The sequence below is a fragment of the Lethenteron reissneri genome, chromosome 50 (assembly GCF_015708825.2).
Source record: "Lethenteron reissneri isolate LAM-NWPU_2019-01 chromosome 50, ASM1570882v1, whole genome shotgun sequence".
Classification (NCBI taxonomy): domain Eukaryota; kingdom Metazoa; phylum Chordata; class Hyperoartia; order Petromyzontiformes; family Petromyzontidae; genus Lethenteron; species Lethenteron reissneri.
In genome coordinates this window covers 6,518,110-6,542,045 of record NC_083828.1, presented here as the reverse complement: position 1 = coordinate 6,542,045, position 23,936 = coordinate 6,518,110, and the positions used below count along the sequence as shown (strand labels likewise).

Below are 23,936 nucleotides of genomic sequence, written 5' to 3'. Positions count from 1 at the left end.
ATGCCAGATTTGGAATCAGCACCCCAAAATTACCTTAAAATCGTTGGAATACCTTATACCAGAAAAAGTATGTTGACCAGTGTTATTTTACTACATTTTTACTTCCGGTTTTCGTTTTGCCGATGTACGCACACATCATCGGAACGGAATTGGAAGAAAAAAATTACATCAACGGAACGGCAAAAGGGTTAAGACGACAGCCCACGAGAAGGGCGCCGAGTGACAGCCGAGGTTTCGCCGCCCAGTGCTCGTCGCGTGCCGCCGCGTCGCCACCGCTACCTTCATGTAGGCGTACTCCTTCATGGCAGCGAGGCGGGACAGGTAGAGCCAGGAGACGCGCTGCCGGTGCTTGTGGTAGTCTCGCTTGATCTTGAGGTTGCGGAAAGACGTGCGGCCCAGCCGGTGCAGCTTCATGGCCATCTGCTTCTGCTCCTCATTCGCCACGATGTAAATGTCTGGCGATTGTAATGATCGAGATCGAGTTTACGGGGGTCAGGCCACGCGTGGGTGCTTTAGGTGGATTGTTGTGTGACAAGACCGTGCGAGCTGGGCGATAGCTTGGCGAGGCCTTCATCCAGCAGCAAATAGATCATTGCTACATGACGATTACGACAAAATGCTCATTATAGAATCCATCTATTGTTTCACCACCTCACCCCACATTGTTTTTCTTATGCTCACAATACGTACACTTCAACAATTAAAATCCATTCTCAAAGCCATACTTGCCCTGAATCGTGTGCGTGATAACCAACTCTTCTCAATTCGTACGTTTATAGCATCGGTGATTATATATATTCCAGGTGTGAAGATTAGTCCAGCTCCACTGTGCGCCTGGTCAATTTTATTCCGAGGGGTGCGGCGTCCGTACCGGATTCCTTGCCGACTCCGATCTGGTTGCCGATGGAGGCCACGGTGTCCCGCGCCGCCAGCGTTTTCAGCGACAGGTAGTCGTAGCCCGAGAAGGTCAGCCGGTAGCCCTGCACAGCTGACGGCGCACATGCGAGGCGGATGGGGGGGAGACATCGCGCCGTCAAAATCATTCCGATTTTTGGCAATGGGCTCCGACCTAATTACGTAAAGGAATGCGATCGATGTGTACAACCGATTGCGGTGGTGTGGCACTGTGAACACCAAAAGTCAAAAGAGAACAAAGTGAAATGGGCCCTCTCCCCCCGTTGAGGTGTCACTGGTTGGGTTATGAGCTGAGGGTCAGGGTCCCCTTACACCTCCAACTTCCCCGCACCTCCGATTAGCAGTTGGCTACATACGGTGAGAAAAAAGTTAAACACGCATGCATACAAATAGGGGGACGAATAAGTTACAGTCGTGGTTAAGTGGTTTATTATGTTTCATCAAATGGTCAGGCTACGGGCCAGAAGTGACTCGCAAAGGCTCTTCTTCGCGTCTTGCTGAGCTATGGACATACAAATGAGTGACACGATGTCACGTGGATCACCAGCACACGCTAGTGCTACTCCGGCCCGTTATGAACTATAGCTGAAGAGCCCTGACTACGTTGACGAACCCTGCATTCATAGGTGCAGAAGGCTTGAGACCATCCACTTACTAGACTTTGGAATCTGACAGAGCATCAGACCCCCCCCCCCCCCCCCCCGATCAACGCAGCCCTCTCAATAGCTCTATTGCGACGTACATCCTGTGATTCTTCATCGCTGCGCAAGGGCTGCGCTGAGTCAACTCTTGTAACTCAATTTTAACCCACTTCCCAATGTCGTATCGACTGCAAACTTGGTATACGTATGTTATACTGATGACAATACTATATTCTATCATTACAAATAAAAAATAAATATTTTTAAGCAATATTTTTTTTTATATGTTATGTTCCAGCTTGGGTCTAATTGTCCACGCTTAACTCACGTTGGCTGTAAATCACCACAGTCCCTTACGTTATGGCAAGCTTCAGGGCCACTTCTTGGAGTCTTGGGAGTTCTGCCTTTACTCGTACGGGACATTTCATTGAAGCGTGATTTTAAAAAAGTGTTTTAAAATATTACTTTTTCCTCCGCAGAAACGCAAGCGTGCCGCCGATGTCACGCGCAACGAAATCGTCACTAGCCCCTCTGCCCCGAGCCAGACTCAGGTGTCCTGCAAGGTTAGCGTATCACGGTTTGGTTCCGGCTCAGCACGGCAAACGGCACCTGTATACCCAAGGGTCCTACGCTGGCTCGGCTCGGCTGTGCCAGTGGAAAAAATGTGAGAGCGTGCCACGTACTTTTGGCGCGTTCGTAGGCGAGCAGGCGGTGCTTGACGAGCTCCCGCAGGATCTTGTTGGTGCCGCCGTGCTTGAGGTTGGCAATGGAGGTGATGAGGCAGTTGGGCACGATCTCGTGGTTCTTCATGCCCATCTCAACCTGGTGAACACAGCACATCCGTGATTCTTGATACCTCATCTGGTGGGAGGGGTGGGGCTGGGTGGGGGTGGGAGGGGTGGGGCTGGGTGGGAGAGGTGGGGGCTGGGTGGGAGGGGTGGGGGCTGGGTGGGGGTGGGAGGGGTGGGGGCTGGGTGGGAGGAGTGGGGCTGGGTGGGGGGTGGGAGGGGCTGGGTGGGGGTGGGAGGGGTGGGGGCTGGGTGGGGGTGGGAGGGGTGGGGCTGGGTGGGGGGTGGGGCTAGGTAGGGTTGGGTGGGGCTGGGTGGGGAGGGGCTGGTCACCCCGTGGTGCCCTTATAAAACTCAACGTTTAACCTACTCACGCCGGCTTGTGCCCGCCCTCACAGTCGGGCATATTTGCGGAATACACCACGCCGCCGTTGACCCTGCAGGCCATTGACCGAGCAACCCAACGTTCCTACCAGCTCCCTCCGCAGCAGGAATGTGTTACAGTGACGATGTAGACCCGTTGTTGCTGTGGCAGGGAAAGCCACGGTGCAAGAAAGAGGTGGTCTCGGCCGGCAGGTCAAGATGAACTACGGAGCCGCAGTCAAAGTCGGGGAAAACCCGAGGGTGGCACAGCCGCCGTGGAGATGGAGCGATTAAACCCCTACCCCCCACCACTCTGTATAAATTAAACCCCTCTGCTAAAGAGAATAATCCCGGAGCAATGTTGCTCATGGGCGCCGGCGATCATCATCGTCTTGCGAGACGCGTGCACGCATCAACTCACCGCAATCAGAACCCGAAAGTCGTCCCTGGACAGGTATCTTAGCATCGCCGCGTTCAGCTTCCCCATCTTGGCGGCGAGGGGTTAACAGCGGTGTGTTTGTTGTTGTATAATGAGAGTTGTTTACAAGAAGGTAACGAGCAGAGAGAGAGAATATCACTACCACCACCACGAGGCTTCGCGGACGCTTAGACCCCGATTTGATTTCGTAGCGCGGATAGGCGCAGCCGGCGTGGGGGTGGGGGTAGGGGGGGTGGAAGCAAGACGCTCTGTGATTGGTTGGAGGTGAAGTTGAAAGCGCGCGCTGATTGGGTGGTTCGTGCTCAGAGCTGCCACGCCCCCCCTCCCCCCGCGCCTCTGATTATCGTTCATATCGATCTAAGATCGCGTAGAATATTAAAGGGTAAAAGCTATGTTCTATGGTTATTTGGGTAAAGTCACGTAGATTAAAAAAAATAAAAAATAGAAATAAAGTAATTAAAAAAGGGTGAAAGCTCCACCTTATTCTTTTTTTATACTTTGAGACTGACAAAAAAAGTTAATATCCCGTGATACAGCTGCTCACCCCGAGATATAAATGCTCTGATCCGTGCATTGTCGTTGTACCAAGGCCGTAATTATAATATATATATTGGGGGGGGGGGCACATCCCCCCCCCCCCAAATATATTGCAAAAAAAATTGCTATGCTATGTAAATAAAAACAACAATTTGCTAAACCTTGGCCACAATATCTGGACTTGTCTTCATATAAATCCATACATAGATTTCTGTTTATATGATTGTGGTTATGGTTGTACTTTATTCATCCCTAATCTCTGCCATTACATACAATGAAACAAGAAATAAAAATTACATCCCATGTGTTAGTGATTTTTTTTATATTTTAGACAGGAAATTAGTTTTCAAGTTTTTGTGACTTCATATTTGAGGGGGGGGTCTGACTTTTTGTGACACCGTGTGACCGGGGAAGGGGGGGTAAAAAAATCGTCCAAAATCGCGTGACGTCATTTATGGACGGCCCCTAAGCCACTTCTCGTTGAGATATCATTTGTGTTAGCCAGGAAGCTTCTGAAAAACAAGCTAATAATGAGCTCACTGGGTACAATAAAAAGTTTCGTTTCAGGACGAGTCTCATTTGCATGTGAAGAAACAAAGGACACGTGGTGGCGCTGTTGGACACCTTTTTGAACTCCACTACCGCATTGTTATTTAAACATTTTTACACGCGCATACCTGACGAAACTTGCCAAGGTTAAGTAGTCACCGTTGGCCCAACAATGCCATAATTTCTGGGTGACAGGGGTGATTACAATGCATCCATTAAAATTTTAATATTGGATTTATTTATTTTTTGCAACACGGTACGTGCATCGAATTGCATGCGCAAGAATTGTTTTCGATTTGTTTGTATTCGGTGGTCGAGACTAACGACGGAGTGACAGCCAACGGAGGCAAACGCTCCAGGGACGACGTCAGCCGAGGAGATGGAGCGACAGATTCGGATCGTGTGCAGTTTCTAGACGGGTTGTTCGCATTGCGAGACCGAGGTGACGATGGCTTGTGCAAGTCTTCATCCAGTAGTGGATAGATCATAGCCAATCTTATTTGACAGACAACCATCACAGTTTTACCATGTTTAGTGGTGGTCTCCCTGTCACAGGTTGAGTCACAAACCGCACCTCTCCATAACAAAGGCTCAGCCTTTGTTATGCAGTCTATTCTTAGTCTTAAGCCTCACCTTACCATATTAATAAAAAGTATGCGGCCCTTGCCCCACCACCTTCTCCAACCATTATATAAACGGAGTGGTAGCTTCTGCAATCTCTCATTTACTTGATACAGCTGTCGTTGCTGTGACGGTACCACCTGAAGACGGAAGCTTGTGTTGCCTCCGAAACGTCGTGATTTTTATTTTATTTTACTTTTTAATGTTTTTACCTACGTGACTTTACCGAAAAAACCTAAGAATATGAATCATTGCAGTCACGAAAGCTTCAAATCTAGAATTAGATCATAGCTGATGATATTTTTGCTGTTTAAGGGACTCGATTCCCACTCACGGACCAACAGCAGTGACGACTATATGACCAGTCCTAGGGCTCTCACTCTAGGTCGACTGAGTCTTTAAATGAGTACCTGGTGTGGTGTGTAAACATCGCCACTATGGGGAGACAAAGGCGGTCGGGCGTGGCGCTGGCCAGCTCACGGCCTCGTGTGCCGTGCCGGCCTTCATAGGTTTGCTCCTCGCTAACGGCACTTGCCCCAACAGTCTATAAAGGTTAGGGGCCGTCCATAAATGACGTCACTCACCTGGGGGGGGGGGGGGGTCAGACATTTGTGACGATGTGGGACAAGGGGCGGGGGTTGAGAAATGTGACGTCACATCACAATGCGCAACTTTAAATAAATATAGACAACACGTTCTACTTAATTAAATAGACTTTTTTATACATGTTTTCTCCTACAACAGCAGAGTGCAGCGGCACATTAAATACGCACTACAATGACAATTGTTTAAAGCGATTTGAAGCATTAATTCTAGATTAGAAGTTTTCGTGACGACAAATATTCATACTCTTTGTTTTTTTCGGTAAAGTCACGTAGGTAAAAAAATAAAATTTGTTTAAGTAAATAACATTTTCATTTATTTACATTTTTTACCTACGTGACTTTACCGAAAACACAAAAGAGTACGATTTGAAGCATGTTTTATTTTTTTGTGAGGGGTGGGGGGCAGAGCTTTGTGACGTCATATTTGAGGGGGGGGGGTCTGACTTTTTGTGACGCCGTGTGACGAGGGGGGGGGGGGGGTCAAAAATCGTCCAAAATCGCGTGACATCATTTATGGAACGGCCCCTTATACGGAGGGGGGATCTTTGTCTTTGGTGGCAAAGTGAAAGTTTCTTACGACGCCTGCATCCACGAGAGGCCACGACATTCACTGCAACTTTAAAAAGAAAAGATATCGCTCCAATAATAAATGGTATTTTTTAATATTCATAATGTATATATACCGTTGGGATGCAAACATACATTTTCCATTTTAAAATAACGCATGCAAAAACATGTTAATATTGTATGGGAACATTACATATTTCATTAATGTTCCAATTATAACATGCATTTTTACATAATTTAAGTAGTCAATGTAATTTGATGTATAATTTGTTGTATATTGCGGTGTGGGTAAAGCATTTTTTTAAAATATTTAATTTACACTCCAAACATTTTTGGAGTTAACATTTAAGGATAGCTACTAAATATAGAGGCATGGTAGGAACCTCCTGGTTACACCAGCCCACAGGGGATTATTGTGTCCGTCCGTCGTGCATCCAAAAATTGGAGGGGTGGGGCTGGGTGGAGAGGGGAGGGTGGGGAGGGGCTTCGTGGGGAGGGTGGGGCTGGGTGGGGGGTGGGAGGGGTGGGGCTGGGTGGGGAGGGGCTGGTCACCCCGTGGTGCCCTTATAAAACTCAACGTTTAACCTACTTACGCCGGCTTGTGCCTGCCCTCACAGTCGGCCATATTTGCGGAATACACCACGCCGCCGTTGACCCTGGCCATTGACCGAACAACCCGACGTTCCTACCAGTTCCCTCCGCAGGAATGTGTTTCCCCCTGACTTGTAATTAAACTGTGCATATGCTTACTACAATAATCTCATCCGTCCAGTCGTGGAATGGCTGTATCACCAAACCTGGCTCAGGAGACATCGATGAAAGCTAGGTTTTCTCCTCTCTGCCACAGCATCTGTAACTCCGAATAATTAACCCATTCCTGCTGCGGAGGGAGCTGGTAGGAACGTTGGGTTGCTCGGTCAATGGCCAGGGTCAACGGCGGCGTGGTGTATTCCGCAAATATGGCCGACTGTGAGGGCAGGCACAAGCCGGCGTAAGTAGGTTAAACGTTGAGTTTTATAAGGGCACCACGGGGTGACCAGCCCCTTCCCACCCAGCCCCACCCCTCCCACCCCCCACCCAGCCCCACCCTTCCCACCCAGCCCCTCCCCACCCTCCCCACCCAGCCCCTCCCCACCCAGCCCCCCCCCACCCTCCCCACCCAGCCCCACCCCTCCCACCCCCCACCCAGCCCCATCCTCCCCACCCAGCCCCTCCCCACCCAGCCCCTCCCCACCCTCCCCACCCAGCCCCTCCCCACCCTCCCCTCCCCACCCTCCCCACCCAGCCCCACCCCTGAAGGACGACCGCTTGTGTTGCGTTATTTTCTTTGAACTCCCAAGACGCGACCTTCGGCTATGACGACAGAAAATAGAAACTGTGCAGCCCCCGACTTGACTTCACAGAGTGGAGAACTTCATCAAGATTCTCTAGCTATGTGGATGTGCAGCAGTTTTAATCTAATTCCTCTTTTATTTTTCCACCGCACATGCGATCCAGCCTAGCGCGAGGTTGTTTCTTCACTGCAGAAGTCGACCCGTGCCGACGACGTCACATACCGAATGAGCCGAGTCGCGCGTGCATGCCAATGCGTGACTAAACATTTCGCATTTCCTGAAGCGTGCACTTTAAACCCCGCCTCTGGCCCTGCTTGGCCCCAGACGCCAGAGTTTTCTGAGTTTGGCCCAGCTCTGGTCGGCAAACAGCCAGTGGAAAACCACCCATACTGTGCACGCCCCTCGTCGGCACGGCCCAGATGTGACGGCGTAACAAAGGGGGCATTAGAAACTGTTTGGCGGGGAGACTGTGTACTGTGGGAGGAGAGGAGGCCCCCGCATCTGGACCTGCGGAGGAGGGGGCCCACATCCCGCGCGGGGGAGGCGGTGGGGGTCCACGAGGGACGCCGAAGGGAGGCGGCCGTGGCGAGGGGGGGGGGGTGCCCGAATCGCATGGGCAGCATGTGGTGGTGGGGTGGGGGGGGGGGCTCTCATGTTTGTAGGAGTGGGGCCTGGGGGCCAAAGGTCGCAACCGGGTACCCGATACCCGTACCCTACCCGATACCCGGCTACCCGTACCCGTACCCGGCCGGGTACGGGTACCCATTTCCGACCCTGGTGCGGCCGGGTACGGGTAAGGAATCAAAACCCGTTTGCGACCTTTGCTGGGGGCACAAACACAGACGATGCGTTGGGTCAGACGGTGGCGCATGCGACACAGGAGACGTGCGGGACGGTGCCAAGCGACACGCGTGACGAGCGAGACGCAGGCGAACGCGACACCGACTTGAGCACCGTGCAGTTTGTCACGAACTTCATGCGTACCCATTGGGGGGCCAAAGGGGGGCCCACGGTACGGCATGTCCATGTGTAGAGGATTGGGGCCGTGGGGCATCGAGTGAGATAGTTTAACTAGATTTGAAGCTTTCATGACTGCAAGGATTCATACTCTTAGGGTTTTTTACCTACGTGACTTTACCGAAAAAATCTGAGAGTATAATTTAACTATGCCAGATATCCATTTGGCTGCTATACATGTCCACATGATAAGCCACTTCGTTGAGCTCTCATTTGTGGCCAGGTTGCTTCTGAAAAAGAGCTGCATGGCTCAGTGAGCCTTACCTGGTGAAATACAAAATATTGTTTATTTATTCGGTTGCCACAAGATATATTTAAATCAATATATAAATCGGAAAGCGTGTAGCTGATTGCTCATGCCACTGTCTGGCCACACTTGACGGACGAGTTGGGAGTGCTCACACTTTACTCCATCACACATGACCTGACGGTGGCTTGTGGCGTAACCGTTCGCACCGGCGGGGTGGACAGAGGCGGTGCGGGGAATTTTAAGAGAGAGACTCGCGTAATCGTTTTAACTACTGCATCGAGAAATCCATTGGAATCGGCGACCACCGGGTTAAAAGTTCGGCGAGATGATCGGTTACATCATGACTGCGTCGGTTCCAATCGAAAGGGGGGTCCCCACAATGTGTTTTAGATGCATCAGAACGGTGTCATTTGAGGTTTAAGAATGCCTTTCGTGATGCTGCGTTGACAGTGGTGCACAAGCGCAACAAATAATACGAACATGCAACGTGCGTCATGAAGAAGGGCCATTGCTCGGAAACGTCACCGTTTATATTTTTTATTATTTTTATTTTAAAGCCACAGTGTTATTGAAGGATGCGTCGAATTGTTTTCATTGAAGTTCAAGGTCAAGGCGACGTGCGCTTCCACACGTCGGCCACACACACACACCTGAAATCTCTTTTGCGGCGGCTTTAAAACAACGACACGGACGACAATGAACCCACGCGAAGCGAATGTCACGCAACATTTCCCCAAGCGTGAGTTGGGAAATGTCACCTGACGACGCGGTGTTGCTCTCCGCCGCCCGAAGCCTCTCCGCCGATGTGTTTATTAACTTTGGGATGTGTGTGCGCGCGGCAGCGGACGTGGGAGAAATTTTGACACTCGCGATATTGGACGGCGTCAGAAGATGTGTCCAGAGCAGAGGTCGCAACCGGGTACCCGATACCCATACCCTACCCGATACCCGGCTACCCGTACCCGGCCAGGTACGGGTACGGGTACGGGTAGGCCGTGAGTCACCGGTGAATAACTGTTTGTCACTCATTTGCCAACGTCTTGTCTCTTCTCACAATTCAAGTTCCTAGAATCAACCCACCCACGCCTGCAACATGGCTTCATCCCAGAGGTCGCAATCGGGTACCCGATACCCGTGCCCTACCCGATATCAGGCCGGGTACGGGTAGCCGGGTATCGGGTAGGGTACGGGTACCCGTTTGCGACCCTGGTGCGGCCGGGTACGGGTACGGGTAAGGAATCAAAACCCGTTTGCGACCTCTGGTCCAGAGGTGGAACGAGAACTCGCCCGGGTCGCGAATGAGGAGGCATTGCAATCAAGCCGCACGGCGTGCGGAGGCCTTCATCCAGCAGTGGAATGAGAAATGCTTGTGATTTACAGTATTATTATTAGTAGTATTAAGGATGGCTGGGATATGTTTAAAATACTTGCAACGTTGTTAATAGGCCACAACAAAACAACGCAAGCACAGGTGCTAGTAAAGATCAAGTTTACTTACATTATCCCCGTATGGATTAAATTAAACTGAACCGTGGGTGTATAACTCAATATAAGTATCATTCGCGTCATTGTGGAGAATATTGATGTAGTGACATAAGAAGGGGCTGCTGGGGGCTCTGGGATCCCAGGCAAGTCCAGACGCTTAAGCCTCTGGGCGCCAGGCGCTGGGTTCCCAGGGGGTCCAGACGCTTAAGCCTCTGGGCGCCAGGCATTGAGTTCCCAGGCGCTTAATCCCCTGGGCGCCGCCAACGGGGGGGGGGGGGGGCTGTGTGTGCTCTGTGGGATGTCTGGTGGCGCACACGACCCCACCCCTCGTTGGACCAGGCATAAAAGGAGAGCTCTCTGGACGATCGGGGCCCAGTTGTAACTCAAGACCCAAGACCCACGACCAGCCATCTGAAGACCCTGGGATGCTGTGAGAGCCAGTGGTGGGACTCTGGAACTTCCGACTCTCCGACCTTGTGAGGGCGAGTTCCGGAGCGTAGCCAGAGTAGAGTATCTAGAGTATCTAGGCTGTGTAGCTAGGCTGTGTACCTAGGCTGTAACAGAGTATCAGGACTGTTGGAGTGTTGTATTGTAATAAAGAAGTTACCTCTACAAGTGTCTCCGGAACCCGTTACATTAATAACCAACATCGGTAAACGGAGAATATATATCCGTTTCTCCACGTGAACAATAAAATTATTCTTTACAAAACCCATCTGTCTCGCGGCCTTGTGTGGGTGAATAATTTCAGCAGCATTGATTCAGTACAAGCAAAACTCTGTAGCGGTTACGAGGAATTACACGCGGGCTTCAACTTGAAGTGGAATATTTGCTCATTGAAATTTGAGAAAATGTGACCATCTGATATTTTACACGTTTTTGTGTGGTTGTTTGAACCCTACGGGGTTTTCCGGCCTGCACCATTCTCCCGTTACGACGGGGTTTTTCTCATCATTTACAGATTTGATCAGTGCGAGAGTTGTAAGCCCATCAAAGCCAATTACAGCAGTGGCCCTGTCAGTCTGTGTTCAGACAAATTCTTTGCGCGCGTGCCACCTCTGGCATCGTTGAAAGTGAACAGCAGTTTTGTTGTCAGTTCTACTACAGTCATCTCAGCTGTGTTTGTGTTTGTTTAAGTCAAATGTTTTAGAACATCGGCGTATGCGCCTCCGATTAATCGCACCTCCGATTAGCACGGTTGACTACGGACGGTGCGAAAGAAACTCAACATGTATACACACATTCCTTCTAAAACTGGCGTGCATGCCCATCTGCAATATGCGACGATAGTAAGGTAATACTGGTAAGAACCTCCTGGTTACACCAGCCCACAGGGACTGGGTGGGGAGGGGAGGGTGGGGAGGAGCTGGGTAGGGAGGGTGGGGCTGGGTGGGGAGGGGAGGGTGGGGAGAGGCTGGGTGGGGAGGGGCTGGGTGGGGAGGGTGGGGCTAGGTGGGGGGTGGGAAGGGTAGGGCTGGGTAGGGAGGGGCTGGTCACCCCGTGGTGCCCTTATAAAACTCAACGTTTAACCTACTCACGCCGGCTTGTGCCCGCCCTCACAGTCGGGCATATTTGCGGAATACACCACGCCGCCGTTGACCCTGCAGGCCATTGACCGAGCAACCCAACGTCCCTCCGCAGGAATGTTTATGGGATGCTAGACGAGACATTGCTCGAACTTTGCAACATTCCCTTGCAATTTGTTTTCTTCCTGAATGGAAATGCTCTGACGTGGCGCCCATACCCCGACGGTTTGGTATTCCGATGTTCCACCCTACGCTTTCGCTCTCGGCATTTGCGAATGTTTTTTTTTTTAAACAATTCGAAAGCATTTCAAGTGGAGGGTTTTGTTGTTTTTGTTTGTCTCTGCCTAACAATTCATTTCGTTAGAACTGCTTTTTGTGTTTTGTAGTTTGCTGGTCCCACTCCCATCCCGCACCGCTCATTAGCACAATTGGCTACGCACGGTGCGAATTTCTTAAAAACATATCTACTACGCTATACACTAAACTATACACGACGATACACTATATGCTACTATACACACCACTACTATACTAAATTGAAAACTAATATCTTTAGAACTGCTTTTTGTGTTAGTTGGCTGTCCCCCCCCCCCCCCACACTCGGATTAGCACGTTTGTCTATGTATGGAGCGAAAGAAGTTCAACGTATCTACGTAACAACTCTATTTTTCTTACCAGCTAAGGCCCACTGAGCTATATAACTCTTTTACAGAAGTGACCTGGATCAACGAAGTGGCTTATCATCGCGTGGCGATTTGTAGCGGCCAACTTTCTCTAAACGCGTGTTTTATAAATGTGGAGGGAAAACCCGAAGGACCCGGAGAAAAATCCACCCAAACCACGGGGGAGAACACGCAAACTCCAAATATACAACAGGTGTAGGCGTTGGGATTGAACTGACGACCTCCTGTATACCAGGCGAGGTAGTTAACATCTCGCCACTCAAAGGCAGCAAGCGTACGTGACCTTTCTCATTCTCTCGGTCTTCTTTTTTTGCTTTGTTTCACCACCACCCCCATCCACCCCCCACCCCCCGTGAACATGGAAAGCGCCAAAGCTCGTGGCTTTTAAAACACATCGGGGCTGGAGCAATAATCCCCCAAAACCAGCAACCGGAAAAGTTCAGCCAAAGTTGAAGTTTGGGTTAACATCGGGGTGGGTGGGTGGGGGTGGAAGTGGGTGGTTGAGCCATTAAGCGAGGCAGCAAATAAAGCGGTCGACGATGCGAGTGCCGATTGGGCCCGACAGGGCAACACACAAAAGCTGCGAGCCTTAAGTGGGCAAAGCGCCGTGCCACAATGGGGCGCACAAGAGGCTCCTCTGAACCTTGAAATTTTTGCGATTTCTTGAGGTTGTTTGTTTGTCGTTAACGCCACCCAACTAAAAGGTTGACGGCTTGTATTAATGCGTTAGTTCTGTGCGTTCGACCTGTAACAGCGGGCGGGTCGCGATGGAGGGGGCGGGTATCATGATAACTTTGGTAAAGATAATGCAAGACGAGTTAAACTTTAGTTTAAAGTTGCGATCCCCTATCATCGATTTGTTTTTTTGCCCTAAGAGAAGAAGAAGAAAAAATCCGGGAAAATTCGTGAAAAGGATCGCCCCAATACTTTAGTGATGACAAATAGATAAAAATAAACCAGCGCCAAAAAAGGATTTGTCTTTTTTCGACCAAGGCGACAGCGTGATTGCACGTGGCATCCCCTCAACGTCACGGTACAATCGCGAATTAAAACGCCTTCAGATGACTGAAGCTTGTGTCCAGGATCCATGCATGCGCGTGATTCTTCTTCCTTGCTCTATTCTCGGATGGTGATGCGAGATATGGGACGTTTTTTGTTGTTGTAGAAGAAGAATAAGAGAAGATTCAACGCAAGGGGGTGTTTTCTTTATATCACACTCACCTACCCACCTACTCGCTCACCCACTCACCACACTGCAGGTCACAACACGGACAAAGATCCTCTGTATCGCATTAACAGACTGTTGGGGCAAGTGCTGTTAGCGAGCACCTATGAAGGTCGGCACGGCGCACGAGGGGGTTGGGTGGCAGCAACCACGCCCGGCCGCCTTTGTCTCCCTAGTGGCGATGTTCACACTTCGCACCAGGTACTCATTTGAGGCTGAGTCGACCTAGGGGAGGCCCAGGATCGGTTCAGATAATCGTCACTGGTGTTGGCCGTGAGCGGGAATCGCACCGGGGTCGCTGGGTTCGTAGCGCAGCGCGCTAACCACTACACCACCGCTCCCCATGTAGTTTAAACACACACACGCAGGCACGCCCGCGCACAGACGGTTCTTTTGCAATGCTTGTATGGGAATTCGCGTCTCCGGCTTTTTTTGTCGGAATTTTCAAACACTTGCGGTGAGAGAAGGTTGTCTCTAGTGTAGGCCAATCAGTTTAAAAAATTATGCACATTACCAGAGCATGTTTTGTTTGCATGTTTTGCCACACGTGTGTGTGGCTAATGCAGACTTGATGCCTTGAAATAGAGGTATCTATTTGGTGTTTAAACATCTTAACACAGCCTGTTTTATTGCCAATAAGGGTAAAGCCTGCTCTTCTTATTTTCAACGGTTTTACTTAACGTGATTCCTCTGTTTGTCGTGGTCAAATCTTGTAGTCAAAATTTTGTCTGCTTCCTGTTGTCCAATCAACCACATTTTGCACACGTACTCAGATCCGGTGACAATGCATGCCTGTATCAAAATCGGCATCAATTAATCAATTTATTCGCTACTTTAAAGCAATTGACATTTTGTATGGACGCCTTATTATTTATGTATATTTGTGTCGGTCAAAAACGCCGTGGTCCCTAAACTCTCGAATCGCCTCGCACAAGAAGCAGGTGCCACGTGTCTCGGGCGCGCCTGCTCCATGTGAACGAGTTACAGGCACCCTAACTCCGCACAAGCAAAAGTTGTACATTGAAGATTCATTGATAAAGTTATCAATTAAGTCAAGTAAGCGTTGATGTGGGAGCAGGCGCCGTATCATTGACGTACTTCTCGACTGTGAGTTAAACGAAGTTGTTAATAAAACCGTTGTTTAAAAACAACGTTTTAAAGGAGTTTATTCATCATCTAAAAGCCACTTCACAATATCGACTGCATTGGCGCCCGACGATTCTCGCCAGAGACCTTAACAAACGCCACCAAAGTGGTCCTCAACGCCAACTTGAGAGCTTCTCTCCCGCAGCGGAAATTATTCCACAACCCCCCTTGTGTCTCTCTATCTCTGTATCTCAGTGTTGTGTGCGTGTGTGGGGAAAAACCGGTCTCTTAAGTTACGCCAATATTTATGGGTCCTCTGTCCGATCGACAAACGGAAGTAGCAGGCAATCTTCCACCGTGAACTCTGCGACTGCGTGGCAGAGGTCGCAAACGGGTTTTGATTCCTTACCCGTACCCGGCCGCACCAGTGTCGCAAACGGGTATCCGTACCCGTACCCTACCCGATACCCTGCTACCCGTACCCGGCCGGGTATCGGGTAGGGTACGGGTACGGGTACCCGATTGTGACCTCTGGGATGAAGCCATGTTGCAGGCGCGGGTGGGTTTATTCAAGGAAGTTGAATTGTGAGAAGAGACAAGACGTTGGGAAATGAGTGACAAACGGTTACTCACCAGTGACTCACGGCCCACCCGTACCCGTATTCCGGCCGCACCAGGGTCGCAAACGGGTACCCGTACCCAGCCGGGTACGGGTAGTCGGGTATCGGGTAGGGTACGGGTATCGGGTACCCGGTTGCGACCTCTGGTGTGTGGGGCAAAACCGGTCTCTTAAGTTACGCCAATATTTATGGATCCTCTGCCCGATCGACAAACGGAAGTAGCAGGCAATCTTCCACCGTGAACTCTGCGACCGCGTGGTGGGCAAATCCTGAGGTCTGCACTGGTGGCAGCGGTTACCGCACCGTGCTACGAATCCGGTGACTTGAGTGGTTTTTATTGCCCCACCCTTAGCGAACTGGTCACCGCACTTCACCAACCCACATTGACCAGCTTGGGTAAGTATGGTCAAACAAACCCCCCGATAGCCAATATGGCATGGAGAGGCCTTCATCCAATAGTGTATTGATAATTCAGGGCTGTAGTATTGTATTATTATTTGTGCTTTATGTAATCCTGTAGCCTGACCTTGTTTAAAAGGGAGGTGATACGAAAACTCAGGCGAGGGCACGACACAATGTGAAACAAAGTCGAAACAAACGCTAAGCGCTATACACATCGTGTGCCGCTTGATCTGCTTTCCTCAGAATCAGAATATTTATAGATACTGGAGGAATCCGATGAGGCTATGAAGCTCTATTTCACCGATGTCCAGGAGGGGCTGGTAAGAACGTTACAACAATAAACATTACAAAAACACGCTTTAAGTGCAAAGTATAGGTAAAGGTAAGAAAATTCCTAGAAAAATATATAAGTAAAACTAAACTATTTTAATTTTTCCAGGTAAAGCCCACGGAGCTATTGGTTTGTTTTTCAGAAGCGACCTGGCTACAAATGATAGCCCGACGAAGTGGCTTATGATGTGGAAATTTAGAGCAGCCGAATACTCTAAAGTCTAAACGCACGTCGATTCTAAATACGGAGGAAAAACCCAGAGGATCTGGAGAAAATTCTAAGTAATAATTAATCCAGCGCGAATTCTGCTCGAGTTCCCATCCCCAAGTCCTGCGGTTACAGTGTGGTGCTGTTCTCCTGCATGGTAACCATGCCGCAGCCTGTTAAAAGCGACCCGCGGTGGCGTTGAGAACCGCCGATGTATACGTTCACCGAAGCAGGAACTTTTGCGACTGGAAACAGGAAGACGACTTCTCAATTCTGGCAAATCGCCTGATGAAGCTGGTTGTAATCACCAGCAAACGTCGTACTCAAATTGTATCGGGTCTAATCTAGCCCAACAAAACTTTTGTCATGAATATTGGTCGCAAAAGCCGACGTGTTAAACCGCGTTGCGTTGTTGTTTTGCTCTCTCAAGGCAAACCTCGCGGCAGCCTCTCTTTCTCTCTCCCCTCCATCCCTTGCACTGAAGTCGGATGGCAGCAGCAACAACAGCAACAAAAAACCCAAACATAGCATTCAACAATATTGTAACAGTTCCCCTTTCAACAAAGGAATCATACACATTTTAAAACACACATTCCCCACCGAATACACACCGACTCACACACACCACCACCAACATCAGTACCAGGCAGAGTAGTAGCGAGCGTTGGCGTGTGTGTCAGTCTGTCTGTCTGTGCGTGTGCAAAAAAAAAAAGCAGCATTAATGAATGCTTGATTTCATTCCCAAAACGTGGCCCCTATTTCACCTCCTGAAAGGTTGGGGTCGAAGGTCGGGTTCTTGGGGCCCCGTTTGGCGCCGCCGGTGCCGGTAGCCGGGCAAGCGGGTGGGTGGGGGGGCGAGGCGAGGCGGTCGATGGGGGTGTGCTATGGGGACAGTGAAGGGTTTTTTTTTGTTACCGCGAGAAAATAATGAACTTCAGTTGCCACGCTTTCGGCGCTAATCACGGGGGCATGGCACCCAAAGGTTCGTTAACGCTTTTGTTGGAGGCAACAAAGCGTGGTCTGGGTTTGACCCCTGCTGGCTCGCCGTGCATTGGCACCAACTTGCGATTACGCGCAGGAAAAACATTGGGAGGGGGGCGAACCGGTGGTGGTGGTGGGGAAATGTTGCCAGTGTTCTCTACAGTTTTGTGTGTTTTTTTTGTCACGGGTGCGGTAACGCAGTGGTTTGGGGCACTGCGCTACGGACACATTGACCCGAATTCCATTCTCGCCCGCCGGTCAATTTACACCAAGTATAAATAATAATAGTGATGCTCCATCCACTCGATCCAGGAGGTGCCGCAAAGTCTTCAGCACCCAACATGCAAGATTTTCACTCGCCCGATCATCATCACCACCACCACCACCACCACGTAACTCTTATCGTAATTGCACGGAACATCCTTCGAGGCCTATCGTCATGAATCCCATCGCCACTGTCATCAAGTGGTGGTGATGAGACCGTCGGAGCCTCTGTAAGCTGTGCCGCTTTGTCGTTAGTTTTGACCACCGGCACATCGTCCCTTCTCGCGTTCTCGCCACTTGCCTTACTCAAGCCCGCTTATATTTTCTTCGCGACAATACGAATCTCGCCACGTGATAATTCATGCAAAACTGTTGTAAAAGGATGTGACGCTCATACTGCAGAGCACGTGGCATCTTTGGTTCAAGAAGCGCAAAGCCTTTTCCTTGCAGGCCACACAGCCTACACTGTGAATTAGCCACGAGCAAATTATAAACTTTATTCAATTACGAAACTTGTGGGTGGGGGTGAGGGGGGGGGGTTCGTCGTCTGCAGTGGTGGCTGCCACTTGACCCCCTTGACACAAACGTCTGGCAAGTGGCCTGAAGTGTTCATCAATCGAAAAGTGACTGACGATGATGGAAAATGATAGATAGATACATAAATGTGCGGTTGAAAAAGATACGTGCCGGGCATCGTATCGCCGTGCACCGTGATTGATATTCCAGATCCGGAGGCGGGCGGTTTTGTAATAAGGATACTGCCATCCGGAATAGTATCATATTAATCTTTATTTTTGCTACAGCTCTCCGCAAGTTGACACAAATGAAGGCTGGCGTGGCGATAATTGTCTGCATTTTTCAATCTCGCCGCGCAAGCAAGGATTATCTTCGTGCCACGTCCAATCCACCGCTGTGCCCAGTGGTGCGCACAGCCACGCCGTGCCAGCATTTGCAAATAATGATTTTCGTATATTTCCGTAACAAAACACGGAGAGACGAACCGCGAGGTGTGTCTCTTATTTATATAATTGCGCTTTTTTTAACATCTAGTTTGCCGAGCACAGGCCCAAAGGCCCACAACGTCAAGCGACACGCAGCGTCGCCAAACTTGTCATAGATAAAAGTTATTCACGGTTTTTTTTTGGACTGGCGCAAGATTATCGTTGTATAAGAGCTTGTGAAATAGAGATGACGGGAGGGAATTTGCCAAGGCGAAGCAGTGAGAGGGGAAGAAGCAGACGAGAAGCGTCTTGACCTGCAGTGTAGCAGTTGAGCGAGTGAGTGTGTTGTTGTGACATGCAGTGTGGCAGTTGGGCGAGTGAGTGTGTTGTCGTGACCTGCAGTGTAGCAGTTGAGCGAGTGAGTGTGTTGTTGTGACCTGCAGTGTGGCAGTTGAGCGAGTGAGTGTGTTGTCGTGACCTGCGGTGTGGCAGTTGAGCGAGTGAGTTTGTTGTTGTGACCTGCAGTGTGGCAGTTAAGTGAGTGAGTGTGTTGCTGTGACCTGCAGTGTGGCAGTTGAGCGAGTGATTGTGTTGTTGTGACCTGCAGTGTGGCAGTTGAGCGAGTGAGTTTGTTGTTGTCACATGCAGTGTGGCAGTTGAGCGAGTGAGTGTGTTGCCGTGACCTGCAATGTGGCAGTTGAGCGAGTGAGTGTGTTGTTGTGACCTGCAGTGTGGCAGTTGAGCGAGTGAGTGTGTTGTTGTGACCGGCAGTGTGGCAGTTGAGCGAGTGAGTGTGTTGTTGTGACCTGCAGTGTGGCAGTTGAGCGAGTGAGTGTGTTGTTGTGACCGGCAGTGTGGCAGTTGAGCGAGTGAGTGTGTTGTTGTGACCGGCAGTGTGGCAGTTGAGCGAGTGAGTGTGTTGTTGTGACCTGCAATGTGGCAGTTGAGCGAGTGAGTGTGTTGTTGTGACCTGCAGTGTGGCAGTTGAGCGAGTGAGTGTGTTGTTGTGACCGGCAGTGTGGCAGTTGAGCGAGTGAGTGTGTTGTTGTGACCTTCATTGTGGCAGTTGAGCGAGTGAGTGTGTTGTTGTGACCTGCAGTGTGGCAGTTGAGCGAGTGAGTGTGTTGTTGTGACCTGCAGTGTAGCAGTTGAGCGAGTGAGTGTGTTGTTGTGACCTGCAGTGTGGCAGTTGAGCGAGTGAGTGTGTTGTTGTGACCTGCAGTGTGGCAGTTGAGCGAGTGAGTGTGTTGTTGTGACCTGCAGTGTGGCAGTTGATGTTGTGTCCTTCAGTGTGGCAGTTGAGCGAGTGAGTGTGTTGTTGTGACCTGCAGTGTGGCAGTTGAACGAGTGAGTGTGTTGTTGTGACCTGCAGTGTGGCAGTTGAGCGAGTGAGTGTGTTGTTGTCACCTGCAGTGTGGCAGTTGAGCGAGTGAGTGTGTTGTTGTGACCTGCAGTGTGGCAGTTGAGCGAGTGAGTGTGTTGTTGTGACCTGCAGTGTGGCAGTTGAACGAGTGAGTGTGTTGTTGTGACCTGCAGTGTGGCAGTTGAACGAGTGAGTGTGTTGTTGTGACCTGCAGTGTGGCAGTTGAGCGAGTGGGTGTGTTGTTGTGACCTGCAGTGTGGCAGTTGAGCGAGTGAGTGTGTTGTTGTGACCTGCAGTGTGGCAGTTGAGCGAGTGAGTGTGTTGCTGTGACCTGCAATGTAGCAGCATACAATGTAAACACTCGTATATTGGCCGATAACATCTTCATAGATAGAGGGCCGAAGAGCTTTTGGCAGTTGTTGGCACCGGCTTACTGCGTGCCCACCTTCCCGCTTTCCTGTGCCTCCTACCCATGCCATCGGGTCGTTCTCCCTCTCCGAAAGCGAGCGGATACTGTGCACCGCGTTACGAGCTGACGTTATTTATGAGTTTGTTCTTCATCTAAATATGCGTGCGTGCGTGCGTGCATGTCCAGTACATCATTCCCAAGACGTGTCCAATTTAGATATTAAACAATTCCGTAGCGTGCAGGTAGTGGTAATTTTCTCCGTAACGATTTCCCCTGGCAGATCTCGCGGCGCTTCTGCGAGTATTGACGGCTTCGCTACGATAGTATTGGCTGCAGCTTCATCATCGTTTTCCCCGTCATTGCCCAGTCAATATCCGCTCCAGATCTGGGAACACCTTGGGCAGGAAAGCGCCGGAGCAGCAGTAGCGGTGGGAATTGGTCCTTGAAAGCCATTGCTCCGAAAATGGCTTATTGGTACCATCCGGGGTGGCAAATGCTAACAATGATTAGTTTGAAAGATTTTTTCTCCCTATTACAACTATGTATGATAGCAAGGTCTCCGTGGTAGCCCTCTGAGAATAATGCCATTTAAAGGGTACCGTAGTTCGTTTTATGGAGAACTTCGTTTTTGAAACTAATTATTAATTGTGCCTTTAAAGCAGACCGTCTGTACGCTAAATCACCTGTCCACGGTGGGCAGTGCCCATGGTGGGTTGTGACCACAGTGGACAACTTCCCATTTGCTAATTTTTCATTACAGGTGGTTCTGGTGAACCACCCTTGGCTCATGGGTTAGTAGTAGCAGCAGCAAGCAGCAGCAGATTGCAGTCGTGATGTGACACATCCTTTGTGTTGCGATTTTTTTTATTGTTATTATTTCTAATTTCACCTGGCGCTATCTTGACACTGGAGGCCACCCATCGACCTTTTACAGTTTTTAAAATCAGCTGCGGATAACGAGCGCGGGGAGTTTTCGGGCTCGCGGGTGTCGCTGTTGCACGGCGCGACCCCGGGCCACACGGGGAGAAGTTGCGCAGGAAGCCTCGCGTTGGCGGCAGCGTCACTTTGCCGCGGTGAGAATTGATGACATTTACCGCTCACCGCGGTGCCCTCCATCGCTCGTGCCGAGTCCCCGCGGGGGGTTTGGGCGGGTTTTACCGGGAAGCCGAGCGCCGGATTTTGCGCCGTTAAATTTTCTTAATCGCCCAGGGTCGGAGAGAGATCCCCTCGGCAAGGCTGTAACACACTCCGGAAGCGCAATCCCCGCAGCGCGATCTCGTTTCAAGGGGGTAAAGGCGCATCCTCGCAGAATGCTCGCACGCAGCAGCCGCCGCTGTTGGCGTAAAGGAACTCCGGTAGAGGAATCTCTCGTAGAGAGCGCCTCTTTGAGAGGCTATTTTGGCCACCTCTTCCACGCTGGCCAGCCGTCTTGGCTTGAGTACCCACACTTTAAACCGCGAAATGGCGACCGGTGAGGGTGGGATGTAAGAAATGTGCACCTGTTTTGTGGAACTGCCACGCCGGGAGGGAGAATCGAACCTGCGGCATCCGGATTGCAAGTGCAGCACACTGACCATCATACCTTGCCGATCTCTCGTCAAGGAGCATAAACCATCACGGGAACTCCGGTCGTCCTCGCAGCGGCGTTTGGCTGGCCGTTGAACAAAGACGGCGACTGCATCGCACGCTTTCAGATGCGCTTCTGCGGACATCTGGAACTCTGTTCCTTTCGATATTAGGAAGCCACTGGAGCTCTGCACGTTTAAATCATATAGATCGAAAACGTATTTATTTTGAACTGTTTTTTGCGTTTAATTTGTTTTCCTCCCGCACCTCCGATTTCCACGGTTGGCTATGTCTGGTGCATACATCAGCAACAAAACGTACATACATCAGCAACTAAATAATTCCGTGACACAAGAGTGCCTGGCTTGGTAGAGTGACGGTGCATCCCAGCAATTGTTTTAAATTAAAAGACACGTATTACCGGCATGCACGCGTGTAGTTGACATGTTAAGTAGTTTACTCACCCACAGGGCAAAGTAAAGTCAATGCTTCGTGTAACCCACACGCCGCGACAACAAATCGCATCCTGAACAGGTACGCGAGACGACGCTGCCACGCTCATGATCGAACTCACATTTATATATTTACGCGATCTAACCCAAAAACCTCTTGTGGGATCACGACCTCCTGTATACCAGGCGAGGTAGTTAACATCTTGCCAACGTGGCGCCCTAAACCTGGATTCGAACCCAGAATCTCAGTGGTGGCAACTCAGCTCTGTGACCTCTGAGTCACCCTGTCACCGCGCAGCCTAGGAGGACCTTAACGCGAGCCAAGGATGAACGATCCTGCAACTGTGTGCCGATCGCACGATGCCGCAACGCCCCACAAATCGAGTTTTGATCGTTATGTAGGTGAGCCGAGCCGCAGCAATATGAATGCGATGGAAACCAAAATTTATTTTGCTTGGCTTCAGAGATCGCCTCCCCCAGGTGAGGCGAGCCGTGCGGTAATTTCTGGCTGTCTCGCCCCGGTAATGAAGTGTGCCAGGAGCGAGCGTGTCGGTCTTAGCGAAACATTTAGGCTGGCGGGTGAAATTTACTATGCCCGTCTCGTTGGCTGTTATGAAAAATAATGATCGTGGTTTTATGCTGCATTAAATAATAATACTTGGATAGGCGAGGCGGTCAGGTGGCCCAGAGGTCAGAGAGATGATCTGGCACTATTGAGGGCCTGGATTGTTCTAGCAGGTTCAGGAGCTGGTGGGCGCCACGGTTCCGAGATGGCATCTCCCACGCTTGGTATGCAGGAGGCTCGTGGGTTCGATCCTAACTCTGACGCCTTCTGTATATTTGGAATTTATGTGTCTCACTCTCCGTGGCCACGTGGAGTTTTCTCCTGGTCCTCCGGTTTTTCCCTCCACATTTAGAAGCATGCGTTTAGAGTATTTGGCTGCTATGAATTTCCACATGACAACAAGCCACTTCACCGAGCTATCATTTGTGGCCAGGTCGCTTTTGAAAAAGAAGCTAATAGCTCAGTGGCCTTGCCTGGTAAAAGTAAAGTTTAGTTTTATCAAACCGTATTCTCAAGTGGGGTGATTTGATCGCCTCAGCTGGTCACCAATGACTGCACACAAAAAAAACCATCACATGAAATTTGGACTATTATTAAATTGGACTGCTGCATGACAAAGTCGTGCGGACGAAAAGTTTCTAAACGAGCCCTTACTTTGATGAATAAATGAAATAAAATGTTACCGACGTGCTTTCTGGTTGTGGCGCGTGTCGTTCGGCATCACGTCTCACTCCGCCGGTGTCTCGCTTCACGACGTTTCCCCGCCACGACATGTCCGGGAGCTTCTTAATTTTTTTTCCTGAAAGAGGCTCCCAACACGCGGAACAAAACGTCAGACATCGTGCCGAACAACACACGCACGGAGCAACCGCAAAAAAAAATTCTACGCGGCGGGAAATGTACTTCAATTGGCTGAGAAGTGTGGCAGAGTAACGTGATATTGAGCAACGCGGAGCTGGCAGGCAACAGGTTAACGGCGGCTGGCGCGAATCGTCGGTGAATTGAGGCCCCCCGATGGAATATTCATGGGGAGCGCTAATGTATTTATAACATTCATAAGCCACCTCATGCATATAACAAAGATATTAATGGGAGTAAAGCTACGATACGGGAGATGTGGCAGCAGAGTCTTTTGTTTGTCACGGCATGTTTGAGCGCAACACATTTTATTTTTATTTCTTTTGATCGAGGGCTCTATTTGCAT

At 50.2% G+C, this 23,936-nt stretch overlaps 1 protein-coding gene across 2 annotated transcripts in view; it reads right to left on the bottom strand.

Annotated features, from left to right (window-relative positions):
• RIOK2 (RIO kinase 2) overlaps nucleotides 1-23,531 on the bottom strand; it is a 33,394-nt gene extending 9,863 nt beyond the window's left edge. Inside the window, exons 1-4 of one of the 2 annotated variants that reach the window (XM_061572443.1) lie at nucleotides 23,416-23,531; nucleotides 2,240-2,378; nucleotides 872-988; nucleotides 280-455 (exon numbers count right to left, since the gene is read on the bottom strand). In XM_061572443.1, the coding sequence (XP_061428427.1) occupies nucleotides 280-455; nucleotides 872-988; nucleotides 2,240-2,378; nucleotides 23,416-23,505 (522 nt within the window). In that variant the 5' untranslated portion in view covers nucleotides 23,506-23,531. Of the gene's footprint in view, nucleotides 1-279; nucleotides 456-871; nucleotides 989-2,239; nucleotides 2,379-3,128; nucleotides 3,325-23,415 lie in introns of those variants that run through there. The other variant, XM_061572444.1, reaches the window with a different exon arrangement.
• Nucleotides 23,532-23,936: the final 405 nt, after the last annotated feature.